At 44.6% G+C, this 15,879-nt stretch overlaps 1 protein-coding gene across 1 annotated transcript in view; it reads left to right on the top strand.

The window, feature by feature from the left end:
- Positions 1 to 273: 273 nt before the first annotated feature.
- The window catches only part of LOC311137530 (CMP-N-acetylneuraminate-beta-galactosamide-alpha-2,3-sialyltransferase 2-like), an 18,012-nt gene continuing 2,406 nt past the window's right edge, over positions 274 to 15,879 (top strand). Inside the window, exons 1-2 of the mRNA XM_084172058.1 lie at positions 274 to 633; positions 6,083 to 6,276. Coding sequence (XP_084028184.1) covers positions 289 to 633; positions 6,083 to 6,276 — 539 coding nt within the window. The 5' untranslated portion in view covers positions 274 to 288. The remainder of the gene's footprint in view (positions 634 to 6,082; positions 6,277 to 15,879) is intronic.

The raw sequence follows: 15,879 nt of genomic DNA, 5'->3' as shown, positions 1-15,879 counted from the left end.
CTCTGTCTGTCGGGCTGGGAGAGTGTTCTCTCTGAGCCAGCCAGCACACTGAGTGGAGCTGAGGCCAGCAGGTTGGGGACGGTGGCAGGAAACAGCGCATGGTATTGGGGGGGCCGGGTGCCCTACGTCACCCAGCACCGGGAGGGGCACTGGGGTTGGGGCTGGATGTGGGGAAGCCCTGGGGGGGCAAGGGTCCAGAGGTCAGGGGAGCTGAGGCCCTTGTTGACAGGCGGGGCCAGTGTGGAGCGGGGTGGTTGGACGGCAGGGGCCAGGGCCGGTGGAGGAGGCATGCGGTGCTCACTGAGGGTGTGGGTTCTGCTGGGCTCCCTGGGCCTCGTCTTTCTCACCTCCCTCTTCTTCTCCATCTCCCTGAGGGGGGGTGTTGGCCTGCCCTACCTGGAGCCCCCCGGGTGGGAGGAGTCCCGCCGAGTCAAACTTGTGCCCAACTACGCTGGTGCCCACCAGCTGGGCTCACTGGAGGGCACCCAGCAGCAGAAGACATGTGCCTGCTCCCGCTGTGTGGGGGACCCTGGGGTGTCTGAATGGTTTGATGAGAACTACGACCCGGACATCTCCCCTGTGTGGACACGGGACAACATCCAGCTGCCTTCAGACGTCTACTACTGGTGGGTGGTAAGTGATCCAGCTGAACAGCTTCTATGTTTTATTCAATTTTACCCGTCCTCTATCGTTCTTCTGGTCTCCCTGGAAAGAATGAGAGCAGCTCTGCCAATCATATTAAAGGAAGGCAAGCACATGTTCGGTCTGTTAAAGAGGACATTGAGTAATGTCTGAAAACTGAAATTAACAATTCAGACAGAGCTGGAAAAATAGCCCCTGTAATTCTGTTTGAAATACAGACAGGAAAGCACGCCTAGGTGATTACGTAGCTAAAAGAGGTTGTTATTTTTAACAGACACGAACACTAAAGTAGAAGAGGTGTGAGAGAAAGAGGCTGACCTGTGAGAAGTAGCATTTAGAAAACTAAGTTAGTTTGTGTTTGGTCAGAAGTTTAGCTTATTTAGTGTCACGTCCTTGAGTTTCTGGCCTGGCTTTATATATGCTGAACAAAAATATAAACTCAACATGTAAAGTGTTGGTCCCATTTTTCATGAGCTGAAATAAAAGATCCCATATGCACTAAAAGTTTATTTCTCTCAAATGTTGTGCACAAATTTGTTTACATCCCTGTTAGTGAGAATTTCTCCTTTGCCAAGATAATCCATCCACCTGACAGGTGTGGCATATCAAGAAACTAATTAAACAGCATGATCATTACACAGGTGCAGCTTGTACTGGGGACAATAAAAGGCCACTCTAAAATGTGCAGTTTTGTCACACAACACAATGCCACAGATGTCTCAAGTTTTGAGGGAGCGTACAATTGGCATGCTGACTGCAGGAATGTCCACCAGAGCTATTGCCAGAAAATGTAATGTTAATTTCTCTACCATAAATCGTCTCCAACGTTGTTTTAGAGAATTTGGCAGTACGTCCAACTGGCCTCACAACTGCAGACCACGTGTAACTGGCCAGTCATGTGAAATCCATAGATTATGGCCTAATTTATTTGTTTCAATTTCCTTATTTCCTTATATGAACTGTAACTCAGTAAAATCGTTTAAATTGTTGCATGTTGCGTTTATATTTTTGTTCAGTATATATCCCACTAGATAATTAGGTGAGATTGCAAACAGAGGCAGACATGCCAGTGCCAAGCCACTAAGTGGTGTAAAGTAAATGAGCTGGTAAAAGGACGAGATTAGAGAGAGGAGGAGCTAATGAGGTAGGTGCACGGGAGAGGCGAAAGAGGGCATAGATTAGGGTTAATGCATCTCTCTTAGAGTTAAGTCAAGAGTCTGCACTTTTGAGTTGGTTAGAAGATATTGTTTTAGGAACATACAGTGCATTCGGAAAGTATTCAGACCGCTTGACTTTTTCCACGTTTTGTAACGTTACAACCTTATTCTAAAATTGATTAAATTAATTTTTCCCCTCATAAATCTAAATACAATACCCCATAATGACAAAGCAAAAACAGCTTTTTATAAATGTATGCAAATGTTAAAAAAACAAAAACAGAAATACCTTATTTACATAAGTATTCAGACCCTTTGCTATGAGACTCGAAATTGAGCTCAGGTGCATCCTGTTTCCATTGATCATCCTTGAGATGTTTCTACAACTTGATTGGAGTCCACCTGTAGTGAATTCAATTGATTGGACATGATTTGGAAAGGCACACACCTGTCTATATAAGGTCCCACAGTTGGCAGTGCATGTCATAGCAAAAAACAAGCCACAAGGTCGAAGGAATTGTCCATAGAGCTCCGAGACAGGATTGTGTCGAGGCACAGATCTGGGGAAGGGTATCAAAAAATATCTGCAGCATTGAAGGTCCCCAAGAGCACAGTGGCCTCCATCCTTCTTAAATGGAAGAAGTTTGGAAACACCAAGACTCTTCCTAGAGCTGGCCACTCGGCCAAGCTGAGCAATCGGGGGAGAAGGGCCTTGGTAAGGGAGGTGACCAAGAACCCGATGGTCACTCTGACAGAGCTCAATAGTTCCTCTGTGGAGATGGGAGAACCTTCTAGAAAGACAACCATCTCTGCAGCACTCCACCAGTCAGGCCTTTATGGTAGAGTGGCCAGACGGAAGCCATTCCTCAGTAAAAGGCACATGACAGCCCGCTTGGAGTTTGCCAAAAGGCACCTAAAGGACTCTCAGACCATGAGAAATAAGATTTTCTACGGTGAAGCATGGTGGTGGCAGCATCATGCTGCGGGGATGTTTTTCAGCGGCAGGGACTGGGAGACTAGTCAGGATCAAGGGAAAGATGAACAGAGCAAAGTACAGAGAGATCCTTGATTAAAATCTGCTCCAGAGCGTTCAGGACCTCAGACTGGGGCGAAGGTTCACCTTCCAACAGGACAACAACCCTAAGCACACAGCCAAGACAAGGCAGGAGTGGCTTCGGGACAAGTCTCTGAATGTCCTTGAGTGGCCCAGCAAGAGCCCGGACATGAACCCGATCGTACATCTCTGGAGAGACCTGAAAATAGCTGTGCAGCGACGCTCCCCATCCAACCTGACAGAGCTTGAGAGGATCTGCAGAGAAGAATGGGAGAAACTCCCCAAATACAGGTGTGCCAAGCTTGTAGCGTCATACCCAAGAAGACTCGAAGCTGTAATCGCTGCCAAAGGTGCTTCAACAAAGTACTGAGTATAGGGTCTGAATACTGATGTAAATGTAATATTTCAGTTTTTAATTTTTTATAAATTAGCAAACATTTCAAAAAACCTATTTTTGCTTTGTCTGTATGGGGTATTGTGTAGATTGAGGGGGATAAAACAATGTAATCTATTTTAGAATAAGGCTGAAACCTAACAAAAATTTTGAAAAACTCAAGGGGTCTGAATACTTTCCAAAGGCACTGCTTATACAGTACCATTCAAAGGTTTGGACACACCTACTCATTCAAGGGTTTTTCTTTATTTGTACTATTTTCTACATTGTAGAATAATAGTGAAGACATCAAAACTATGAAATAACACATACGGAATCATGTAGTAACCAAAAAAGTGTTAAACAAATCAAAATATATTTTATATTTGAGATTCTTCAAATAGCCACCCTTTGCCTTTATGACAGCTTTGCACAATCTTGGCATTCTCTCAACCAGCTTCATGAGGAATGCTTTTCCAACAGTCTTGAAGGAGTTCCCACATATGCTAAGCACTTGTTGGCTGCTTTTCCTTCACTCTGCTATCCGACTCATCCCAAACCATCTCAATTGGGTTGAGATCGGGGGATTGTGGAGGCCAGGTCATCTGATACAGCACTCCATCACTCTCCTTCTTGCTAAAATAGCCCTTACACAGCCTGGAGGTGTGTTGGGTCATTGTCCTGTTGAAAAACAAATGATAGTCCCACTAAGCCCAAACCAGATGGGATGGCGTATCGCTGCAGAATGCTGTGGTAGCCATGCTGGTTAAGTGTGCCTTGAATTCGAAATAAATCACAGACAGTGTCACTAGCAAAGCACCCCCACCATAACACCTCCTCCGCCATGCTTTACGGTGGGAAATACATATGCGGAGATCATCCGTTCACCCACACCGCGTCTCACAAAGACACAGCGGTTGGAACCACAAATCTCCAATTTGGACTCCATACCTGTTATGATGAGTTTCTAGGGTATCAAGTGATTACGAATGTAAGGATGTACTTAGACACTTTTGATGGGGATTTAATATAAGATATTTAATATGGTACCATGGTTAGTTATCGCAGACAAAGGACATAGCCCTGCCTCTGCCATCTTCCAACTCCAGAACTAAGATCCAAACTCTCTATATATACACTCTGTTACAAGTCTCTTCACTAACATCTGGTAAACCTCCATGGGCACTCCCTTTCTTTGATGTTATTACCCTTTACCCCTGTCACTATATCACTATATCAATTACAATTACTCTGGCACCCCAATTGTGGAACAATGGTGGAACAAGCTCCCTCACGACGCCAGGACAGCGGAGTCACTCACCACCTTCCGGAGACACTTGAAACCCCACCTCTTTAAGGAATAACTTGGATAGGATAAAGTAATCCTTCTACCCCCCCTTACCCCACCCCCCCAAAAAAATAAATAATAATATTGTAAAGTGGTTGTCCCACTGGCTATCATAAGGTGAATGCACCAATTTGTAAGTCGCTCTGGATGAGAGCGTCTGCTAAATGACGAAAATGTAAATGTAAATGTATTCCAAGATCAACATCAGTAATCTACTCTGACATAAGGAATGCAGACTCCGTGGCACCAAACCACTTATCTACTAACTCTCCCCTGGTCCACACAATACTATGACATGACATCATTACAATACCAAAGGACAAATTTCCACCGGTCTGATGTCCATTGCTCGTGTTTAAGAAGGAAAGAAATTCCACAAATTAACTTTTAAGAAGGCACACCTGTTAATTGAAATGCATTCCAGGTGACTACCTCATGAAGCTGGTTGAGAGAATGCCAAGAATGTGCAAATTCTGTCATCATGGCTATTTGAAGAATCTCAAATATAAATATATTTTGATTTGTTTAACACTTTTTTGGTTACTACATGATTCCATATAAAAATTAAGAAAGACCCTTGAATGAGTAGGTGTGTCCAAACTTTTGACTGGTAGTGTATATTCCTGGCATAAGGTAGAGGTGGTAGAGCAATGAAGAGCATGTCATAGTTTCTCTACAATGGAGCCTGAGAGGAGCAGAGCTGGAGTGGAGCAGAGCAGTAAATACACTGTTTGGCAGCAGTGGTGTCCACTGAACATCTGCCAAGAATTAGTGACCCTGCAGAAAGCCGCTGTGCCAGGCGCTGGTATTGAGGAGGGGGAGGAAGCAAGAGAGATAGAGGAAAGGAGAGAGAGGGAGCAATGGGGAGAGAAAGAGAGTGAGACAGTGAGAGGGGTCATGCATGGGAAACTGAGAATTGGGGAGGGGGTGGCACGGGGGAGAATCTGGAGAAAGAGAGAGAGAGTGCTGTGTGTGAGAGAGAGAGTGCTGTGTGAGAGCGAGAGCTGTGCGAGCGAGAGCTGAGTGAGAGAGAGAGAGAGAGAGAAAGAGAGAGAGAGAGCTGTGTGAGAGAGAGAGGTATTTGAAAGGTGTGCCAATAGCCTGATGGTTCTGTTTTGTTTGGGGGTTGGGAGGTTCGCATGTGCTCCGATAGCATTGAAAAACAGACTCAGTTTCACCTTCAATGTTTATTTTTTGGACATCTCTCCCTCCAATTCCCCCTAAAACATCTGACCTCTTTTCACCTCCATTTAAACATTTTGTTTATTTTCTCTTTTTCATGAGTCACTACTACACATCCCCCTCTGCCCTCTTTTGACATCCTGTCGGAGGAATGAGAGAAAGAGAGGAGAGTATCCTTTTCTACCCTCAAAACGACTAGTGCCTCCTCTCCTCAGCCTGTCTGCCTCAGGAGCTGGCCTGTCCTCCCCTATAAGTCTATGGTACTCTCCCAGTCCCCCTGCCTGCTCTCCTGACTGTGTGGCCTCTCTGTCGCCCCCTGCCTGTAGATGCTGCAGCCTCAGTTCAAGCCGCACGCTATCCAGCAGGTGCTGCTGCGACTGTTCCAGGTGCTCCCAGGCCGCTCCCCCTATGGCTCCTGGGACCCCGCCCGCTGCCTGCGCTGTGCCGTGGTGGGGAACTCTGGCAACCTGCGCGGGGCCGGATACGGGCCAACCATTGACGGCCACAACTACATCATGAGGTGAGGGAGGGAGAGGGGTTGGTGGGAGAGGGGGTTAGAACATGGTAGGTTAATCTGTTTAGTAGCTGGTAAGTTCTATTATGTGTTGTGCTATAATGCTACTGTAGGTTATTTACAGTTATTGTATATCTACAGAACATAATAATAATAATAATATGCCATTTAGCAGACGCTTTTATCCAAAGCGACTTACAGTCATGCGTGCATACATTTTTTGTGTATGGGTGGTCCCGGGGATCGAACCCACTACCTTGGCGTTACAAGCGCCGTGCTCTACTAGCTGAGCTACAGAGGACCACAACATAGTGTACTATTACAGTTGGTGGGGTAGGGGTGGGAGGAGTAATGACCTCAACAATGGGTTTTGCTGATGTCTTGAATTAGTTTTTATAAAACCTTTATTTTATACTCAAGTATTAACACAAATAATGGCACACTGTGCCTTTTCAGAAATTAAACAACAAATGTGTCATTCCTAAATAAAAATGTAAACATAAAAATAAATTAAATAAAAATACAAAAAGCATATAAACTCATCAAAAAAAGAAACGTCCCTTTTTCAGGACCCTGTCTTTCAAAGATAATTCGTAAAAATCCAAATAACTTCACAGATCTTCATTGTAAAGGGTTTAAACACAGTTTCCCATGCTTGTTCAATGAACCATAAACAATTAATGAACATGCACCTGTGGAATGGTCGTTAAGACTAACAGCCTACAGACGGTAGGCAATTAAGGTCACAGTTATGAAAACGTAGGACACTAAAGAGGCCTTTCTACTGACTCTGAAAAACACCAAAAGAAAGATGCCCAGGGTCCCTGCTCATCTGCGTGAACGTGCCTTAGGCATGCTGCAAGGAGGCATGAGGACTGCAGATGTGGCCAGGACAATAAATTGCAATGTCCGTACTGTGAGACGTCTAAGACAGCTCTACAGGGGGACAGGACGGACAGCTGATCGTCTTCGCAGTGGCTATTAAGCATAACCCACTCTTCTTGTGACTATTAAGCATAACCCACTCTTCTGCTGACAGAGCCTTCCTGCAGCTTCCCAGCAGTTGTCCGACAATCCTTTCCGACCTCACCCCCAAATGTTCAGCCACCCGTCCTCCATCCATTAAGGTGGGCCCAGCCATAGCCATTAACTGTTTTAGGGTGATGATTTTGTGGAACAGCTGCAGTTGTACAATCCAGTCTTGCCCCATACACCAGAGGTTCCTCCAGCAGCCAATGCACTGACTCCGCTGAAGTGTGTCTGGACACCTTCATTATGCTCCAAACCCTAAGAAGGCCTCTGTAAAAAGGAGGTACTCCCTCCCTAGAGATCTGGCTACTATCAACCAAAAATAAAGCCTTCTTTAAACCTAATCCCGCGACCTGCTGTAATACAAGACCTGCCATCCCTCTCCAAACCACATTTTCCAGTCAATAAAGCAACCTTTAAATAAACTGAAACCGGAAAGCAGCAGCCCTACTAGCAAGATGTACAATACCTTGTCCCCCCTCCTCTTTTGACAAATACAAACACTTTGTGGAACCCAATGATGTTTATCCCAAAATAAATCTACAATAATCGGCTGTATCTTAGCGAGAAGGCCAGATGGTAGCTCTAAAACTGACAACCGATGCCACAGTGCAGAGGCAACCACATTGTTAAGAATAATAGTGCGCCCCCTGTATGACATACAAGATAACAACCAATGCCATCTCCTCATCCTCCCTTCCACAATTTCAACCACCCCATTCCATTTTTTTCCCATAGTCCCCTCACTTCCTAGGTACACTCCAAGATACTTAAAACCTCCCGTACACCATCCCAGTCCCCCTGGCAAAGCCATGATCCCTCCAGACCGTTTTCCAATCTGTAAAGCACAACATTTTTCCCAATTTACCTTTGCAGTGGATATTCCCCTTAACCGATCAACCAAGAGACTCAAACTATCCACCTCTGCTTGATTTTTCACTAAAATAACTACATCATCAGCATAGGCTGAGAGACGAATAGGAGGAATATCCTCTGAAAGGTACACCCCTTCAATGCGACTTCTAATGCTATTTAGTAGTGGCTCTATAGCGATGGCATACAGTGGGGGGGAAAAGTATTTAGTCAGCCACCAATTGTGCAAGTTCTCCAAATTAAAAAGATGAGAGAGGCCTGTAATTTTCATCATAGGTACATGTCAACTATGTCAGACAAATTGAGGAAGAAAAATCCAGAAAATCACATTGTAGGATTTTTAATGAATTTATTTGCAAAATATGGTGGAAAATAATTATTTGGTCACCTACAAACAAGCAAGATTTCTGGCTCTCACAGACCTGTAACTTCTTCTTTAAGAGGCTCCTCTGTCCTCCACTCGTTACCTGTATTAATGGCACCTGTTTGAACTTGTTATCAGTATAAAAGACACCTGTCCACAACCTCAAACAGTCACACTCCAAACTCCACTATGGCCAAGACCAAAGAACTGTCAAAGGACACCAGAAACAAAATTGTAGACCTGCACCAGGCTGGGAATACTGAATCTGCAATAGGTAAGCAGCTTGGTTTGAAGAAATCAACTGTGGGAGCAATTATTAGGAAATGGAAGACATACAAGACCACTGATAATCTCCCTCGATCTGGGGCTCCACACAAGATCTCACCCCGTGGGGTCAAAATGATCACAAGAACGGTGAGCAAAAATCCCAGAACCACACAGGGGTCCTAGTGAATGACCTGCAGAGAGCTGGGACCAAAGTAACAAAGCCTACCATCAGTAACACACTATGCCGCCAGGGACTCAAATCCTGCAGTGCAAATCCTGCATTGCCCCCTGCTTAAGCCAGTACATGTCCAGGCCCGTCTGAAGTTTGCTAGAGTGCATTTGGATGATCCAGAAGAGGATTGGGAGAATGTCATATGGTCAGATGAAACCAAAATATAACTTTTTGGTAAAAACTCAACTCGTCGTGTTTGGAGGACAAAGAATGCTGAGTTGCATCCAAAGAACACCATACCTACTGTGAAGCATGGGGGTGGAAACATCATGCTTTGGGGCTGTTTTTCTGCAAAGGGACCAGGACAACTGATCCGTGTAAAGGAAAGAATGAATGGGGCCATGTATCGTGAGATTTTGAGTGAAAACCTCCTTCCATCAGCAAGGGCATTGAAGATGAAACGTGGCTGGGTCTTTCAGCATGACAATGATCCCAAACACACCGCCCGGGCAACGAAGGAGTGGCTTCGTAAGAAGCATTTCAAGGTCCTGGAGTGGCCTAGCCAGTCTCCAGATCTCCACCCCATAGAAGATCTTTGGAGGGAGTTGAAAGTCTGTGTTGCCCAGCGACAGCCCCAAAACATCACTGCTCTAGAGGAGATCTGCATGGAGGAATGGGCCAAAATACCAGCAACAGTGTGTGAAAACCTTGTGAAGACTTACAGAAAACGTTTGACCTGTGTCATTGCCAACAAAGGGTATATAACAAAGTATTGAGAAACTTTTGTTATTGACCAAATACTTATTTTCCACCATAATTTGCAAATAAATTCAGAAAAAATCCTACAATGTGATTTTCTGGATTTTTTTTCTCAATTTGTCTGTCATAGTTGACGTGTACCTATGATGAAAATTACAGGCCTCTCTCATCTTTTTAAGTGGGAGAACTTGCACAATTGGTGGCTGACTAAATACTTTTTTCCCCACTGTATAACATTCCCGACAAAGAACACCCCTGCCTAATACCTCTACACACTTTAAAAGGAGCACTCAAGCCACCGCTAACTTTCAATACACTTTCAATGTCACCATATATCACCCTGATCATGGCAATAAAACCAAAACTGAAACCAAATGCCTCAAAAGTGCGCCATAAGTATTGATGTTCAACTCGGTCAAATGCCTTTTCCTGATCAATTGAAATTAGACCAGCATCCAACCCAATAGCCCTAGAGACATCCAAAAAATCCAGAATCAGATCAATGTTATCCCCTATCTGCCTGCCGGGAACACAGTAGGACTGGTCCGTATGTATGATTTGCCCCATCACCTCCCTCAGCCTGTTGGACAAAGCATTGGACAGGATCTTATAATCAGTGCACAATAAAGCCACCGGCCTCCAGTTCTTCACCTCCCTAGGGTCACCCTTTTTTGGCAGTAGGGTGAGGACAGCCCTCCTGCAGCTTATCGGTAGTAACCCTACGGGCAAACTATCGTTAACTACTGCTAGCCAATCCTCTCCCAACATAGTCCAAAAATACTTTAAAAAGTCAACGGGAAGCCCATCAATACCTGGCGCCCTTCCATTTTCCATGCCTTTTAATGCAGTGTATAGCTCCTGCAAAGTCAATGGTTGCTCTAGCTCAACCTGAGCTTCTGCAGCCACCTGTGGGAGCCCATCAAGGAACTGCTGTGTCACTGTTTTATTCTCTTTGTACTCACATTTGTAGAGCTCAGCATAGAACTCTACTGCCCACTTTCTAATTTCACTAGGGCTAGTGAGCTCCTGTCCAACAGCTGATTTGAGGCAATGAATAAATCTTCTTTGTCCATTCCTTTTCTCTAAACCCACATTTTTTTGGGATGAGGCATCCATTTCAGAGATTCTCTGAAACGTACTTCTCACCAATGACCCCTGTGCTCTGAAACCCAGCAGGTCTGCCAATGCGGCTTTTTTCCTCTTGAGGGCCTGAGTATGGCCTCGATCTCCTGTGGTCTCAACCAACGTCAGGAGTTCCACTATTTCAGACTCTAGGGCTTTCATTGATCTGGTGATGTCTTTGGTGACATTCATTCTGTATTGATTACAGAATTGTTGGATCTGGATTTCCCCTATATCCAACCATTGTTGAAGGGATACAAAAATTGCCTTTTGAGACCTCCACCTCTCCCAGAAAAAACTAAAACATTTCGTGAAGTGAGCATCACTCAATAAAGTTATATTAAAATGCCAGTATGCGCTTTTGGGTTTTACAGCATTAATGAATACCACCTCAGTTATTAAACAATGATCAGAAAATCCCACTCAATAAAGTTATATTAAAATGCCAGTATGCGCTTTTGGGTTTTACAGCATTAATGAATACCACCTCAGTTATTAAACAATGATCAGAAAATCCCACTGGGGTTATCACACTTGATTTACAGACCTGAGATTGATGCTCAAAACAATAAAACCTATCTAACCTGACCAGAGAGATGGTGTTCTCTCTCACGTGGGCCCATGTGTACTGTCTCGTCCCTCCATGTTGACTCCGCCAAATATCACACAGTTCATGTGTTACAAAAAGGCGTTTTAAAAAAGGTCTTGAGGCTATATGAGGTTCTTTGTGATTTCTATCTAAATCGCTGACTGTGCAGTTAAAATCCCCAGCAAGATATAAATAATCATCAGTATTACATTTACATACAGTGGGGAAAAAAAGTATTTAGTCAGCCACCAATTGTGCAAGTTCTCCCACTTAAAAAGATGAGAGAGGCCTGTAATTTTCATCATAGGTACACGTCAACTATGACAGACAAAATTAGATTTTTTTTCTCCAGAAAATCACATTGTAGGATTTTTAATGAATTTATTTGCAAACTATGGTGGAAAATAAGTATTTGGTCAATAACAAAAGTTTCTCAATACTTTGTTATATACCCTTTGTTGGCAATTACACAGGTCAAACGTTTTCTGTAAGTCTTCACAAGGTTTTCACACACTGTTGCTGGTATTTTGGCCCATTCCTCCATGCAGATCTCCTCTAGAGCAGTGATGTTTTGGGGCTGTCGTGGATAACACGGACTTTCAACTCCCTCCAAAGATTTTCTATGGGGTTGAGATCTGGAGACTGGCCAGGCCACTATAGGACCTTGAAATGCTTCTTACGAAGCCACTCCTTCGTTGCCCGGGCGGTGTGTTTGGGATCATTGTCATGCTGAAAGACCCAGCCACGTTTCATCTTCAATGCCCTTGCTGATGGAAGGAGGTTTTCACTCAAAATCTCACGATACATGGCCCCATTCATTCTTTCCTTTACACGGATCAGTCGTCCTGGTCCCTTTGCAGAAAAACAGCCCCAAAGCATGATGTTTCCACCCCCATGCTTCACAGTAGGTATGGTGTTCTTTGGATGCAACTCAGCATTCTTTGTCCTCCAAACACGACGAGTTGAGTTTTTACCAAAAAGTTATATTTTGGTTTCATCTGACCATATGACATTCTCCCAATCCTCTTCTGGATTATCCAAATGCACTATAGCAAACTTCAGACGGGCCTGGACATGTACTGGCTTAAGCAGGGGGACACGTCTGGCACTGCAGGATTTGAGTCCCTGGCGGCGTAGTGTGTTACTGATGGTAGGCTTTGTTACTTTGGTCCCAGCTCTCTGCAGGTCATTCACTAGGTCCCCCCGTGTGGTTCTGGGATTTTTGCTCATCGTTCTTGTGATCATTTTGACCCCACGGGGTGAGATCTTGCGTGGAGCCCCAGATCGAGGGAGATTATCAGTGGTCTTGTATGTCTTCCATTTCCTAATAATTGCTCCCACAGTTGATTTCTTCAAACCAAGCTGCTTACCTATTGAAGATTCAGTCTTCCCAGCCTGGTGCAGGTCTACAATTTTGTTTCTGGTGTCCTTTGACAGCTCTTTGGTCTTGGCCATAGTGGAGTTTGGAGTGTGACTGTTTGAGGTTGTGGACAGGTGTCTTTTATACTGATAACAAGTTGAAACAGGTGCCATTAATACAGATAACGAGTGGAGGACAGAGGAGCCTTTAAAGAAGAAGTTACAGGTCTGTGAGAGCCAGAAATCTTGCTTGTTTGTAGGTGACCAAATACTTATTTTCCACCATAATTTGCAAATAAATTCATTAAAAATCCTACAATGTGATTTTCTGGATTTTTTTTTCTGAATTTGTCTGTCATAGTTGACGTGTACCTATGATGAAAATTACAGGCCTCTCTCATCTTTTTAAGTGGGAGAACTTGCACAATTGGTGGCTGACTAAATAGTTTTTTCCCCCACTGTATATACACTGCTCAAAAAAATAAAGGGAACACTTAAACAACACAATGTAACTCCAAGTCAATCACACTTCTGTGAAATCAAACTGTCCACTTAGGAAGCAACACTGATTGACCATAAATGTCACATGCTGTTGTGCAAATGGAATAGACAACAGGTGGAAATTATAGGCAATTAGCAAGACACCCCCAATAAAGAAGTGGTTCTTCAGGTGGTGACCACAGACCACTTCTCAGTTCCTATGCTTCCTGGTTGATGTTTTGGTCACTTTTGAATGCTGGCGGTGCTTTCACTCTAGTGGTAGCATGAGATGGAGTCTACAACCCACACAAGTGGCTCAGGTAGTGCAGCTCATCCAGGATGGCACATCAATGCGAGCTGTGGCAAGAAGGTATGCTGTGTCTGTCAGCATAGTGTCCAGAGCATGGAGGCGCTACCAGGAGACAGGCCAGTACATCAGGAGACGTGGAGGAGGCCGTAGGAGGGCAACAACCCAGCAGCAGGACCGCTACCTCCGCCTTTGTGCAAGGAGGAGCAGGAGGAGCACTGCCAGAGCCCTGCAAAATGACCTCCAGCAGGCCACAAATGTGCATGTGTCTGCTCAAACGGTCAGAAACAGACTCCATGAGGGTGGTATGAGGGCCCAACGTCCACAGGTGGGGGTTGTGCTTACAGCCCAACACCGTGCAGGAGGTTTGGCATTTGCCAGAGAACACCAAGACTGGCAAATTCGCCACTGGCGCCCTGTGCTCTTCACAGATGAAAGCAGGTTCACACTGAGCACGTGACAGACGTGACAGAGTCTGGAGACGCCGTGGAGAACGTTCTGCTGCCTGCAACATCCTCCAGCATGACCGGTTTGGCGGTGGGTCAGTTATGGTGTGGGGTGGCATTTCTTTTGGGGGCCGCACAGCCCTCCATGTGCTTGCCAGAGGTAGCCTGACTGCCATTAGGTATCGAGATGAGATCCTCAGACCCCTTGTGAGACCATATGCTGGTGCGGTTGGCCCTGGGTTCCTCCTAATGCAAGACAATTCTAGACCTCATGTGGCTGGAGTGTGTCAGCAGTTCCTGCAAGAGGAAGGCATTGATGCTATGGACTGGCTCGCCCATTCCCCAGACCTGAATCCAATTGAGCACATCTGGGACATCATGTCTCGCTCCATCCACCAACGCCACGTTGCACCACAGACTGTCCAGGAGTTGGCGGATGCTTTAGTCCAGGTCTGGGAGGAGATCCCTAAGGAGACCATCCGCCACCTCATCAGGAGCATGCCCAGGCGTTGTAGGGAGGTCATACAGGCACGTGGAGGCCACACACACTACTGAGCATCATTTTGACTTGTTTTAAGGACATTACATCAAAGTTGGATCAGCCTGTAGTGTGGTTTTCCACTTTAATTTTGAGGGTGACTCCAAATCCAGACCTCCATGGGTTGATACATTTGATTTCCATTGATAATTTTTGTGTGATTGTGTTGTCAGCACATTCAACTATGTAAAGAAAAAAGTATTTAATAAGATTCTTTCATTCATTCAGATCTAGGATGTGTTGTTTAAGTGTTCCCTTAATTTTTTTGAGCAGTGTATATATACATACATACACACACACACACACACACACACACACACACACACACACACACAGACACACACACACGCCAAAACCCAATAAAGTGAAAATAATTCGCTCCTGCTTCCCGACTCACTCCCAGCATGAGAGAGAGAGAGAGAGCCATCACCTACAGAGAGATGAACCTGGAGAAGAGTACCCTAAGCAAGCTGGTCCTGGGGCTCTGTTCACAAACACAAACAGACCCCACAGAGCCCCAGGACAACACACAACACAATTAGACCCAACCAAATCATGAGAAAACAAAAAGAGAATTACTTGACACACTGGAAAGAATTAACAAAAAAACAGAGCAAACTAGAATGCTATTTGGTCCTAAACAGAGAGTACACTGTGGCAGAATACCTGACCACTGTGACTGACCCAAACTTAAGGAAAGCTTTGACTATGTACAGACTCAGTGAGCATAGCCTTGCTATTGAGAAAGGCCACCGTAGGCAGACCTGGCTCTCAAGAGAAGACAGGCTATGTGCACACTGCCCACAAAATGAGGTGGAAACTGAGCTGCACTTCCTAACCTCCTGCCAAATGTATGACCATATTAGAGACACATATTTCTCTCAGATTACACAGATCCACAAAGAATTCGAAAACAAACCCTATTTTGATAAACTCCCTTATCTACTGGGTGAAATACCACAGTGTGCCATCACAGCAACAAGATTTGTGACCTGTTGCCACAAGAAAAGGGCAACCAGTGAAGAACAAACACCATTGTAAATACAACCCATATTTATGTTGATTTATTTTCCCATTTATACTTTAACTATTTGCACATTGTTAAAACACTGTATATAAGAAATGTCTTTATTATTTTGGAACTTCTGAGTGTAATGTTTACTGTTAATATTTATTGTTTATTTCAATTTTGTTTACTATCTACTTCACTTGCTTTGGCAATGTTAACATACGTTTCCCATGCCAATAAAGCCCTTAAATTGAAATGAGAGAGAGAGAGAGAGAGAGAGAGAGAGAGAGAGAGA

Source organism: Coregonus lavaretus (assembly GCF_964263955.1).
Source record: "Coregonus lavaretus genome assembly, chromosome: 11".
Lineage (NCBI taxonomy): Eukaryota > Metazoa > Chordata > Actinopteri > Salmoniformes > Salmonidae > Coregonus > Coregonus lavaretus.
This window is presented reverse-complemented; position numbering and strand designations above follow the sequence as displayed.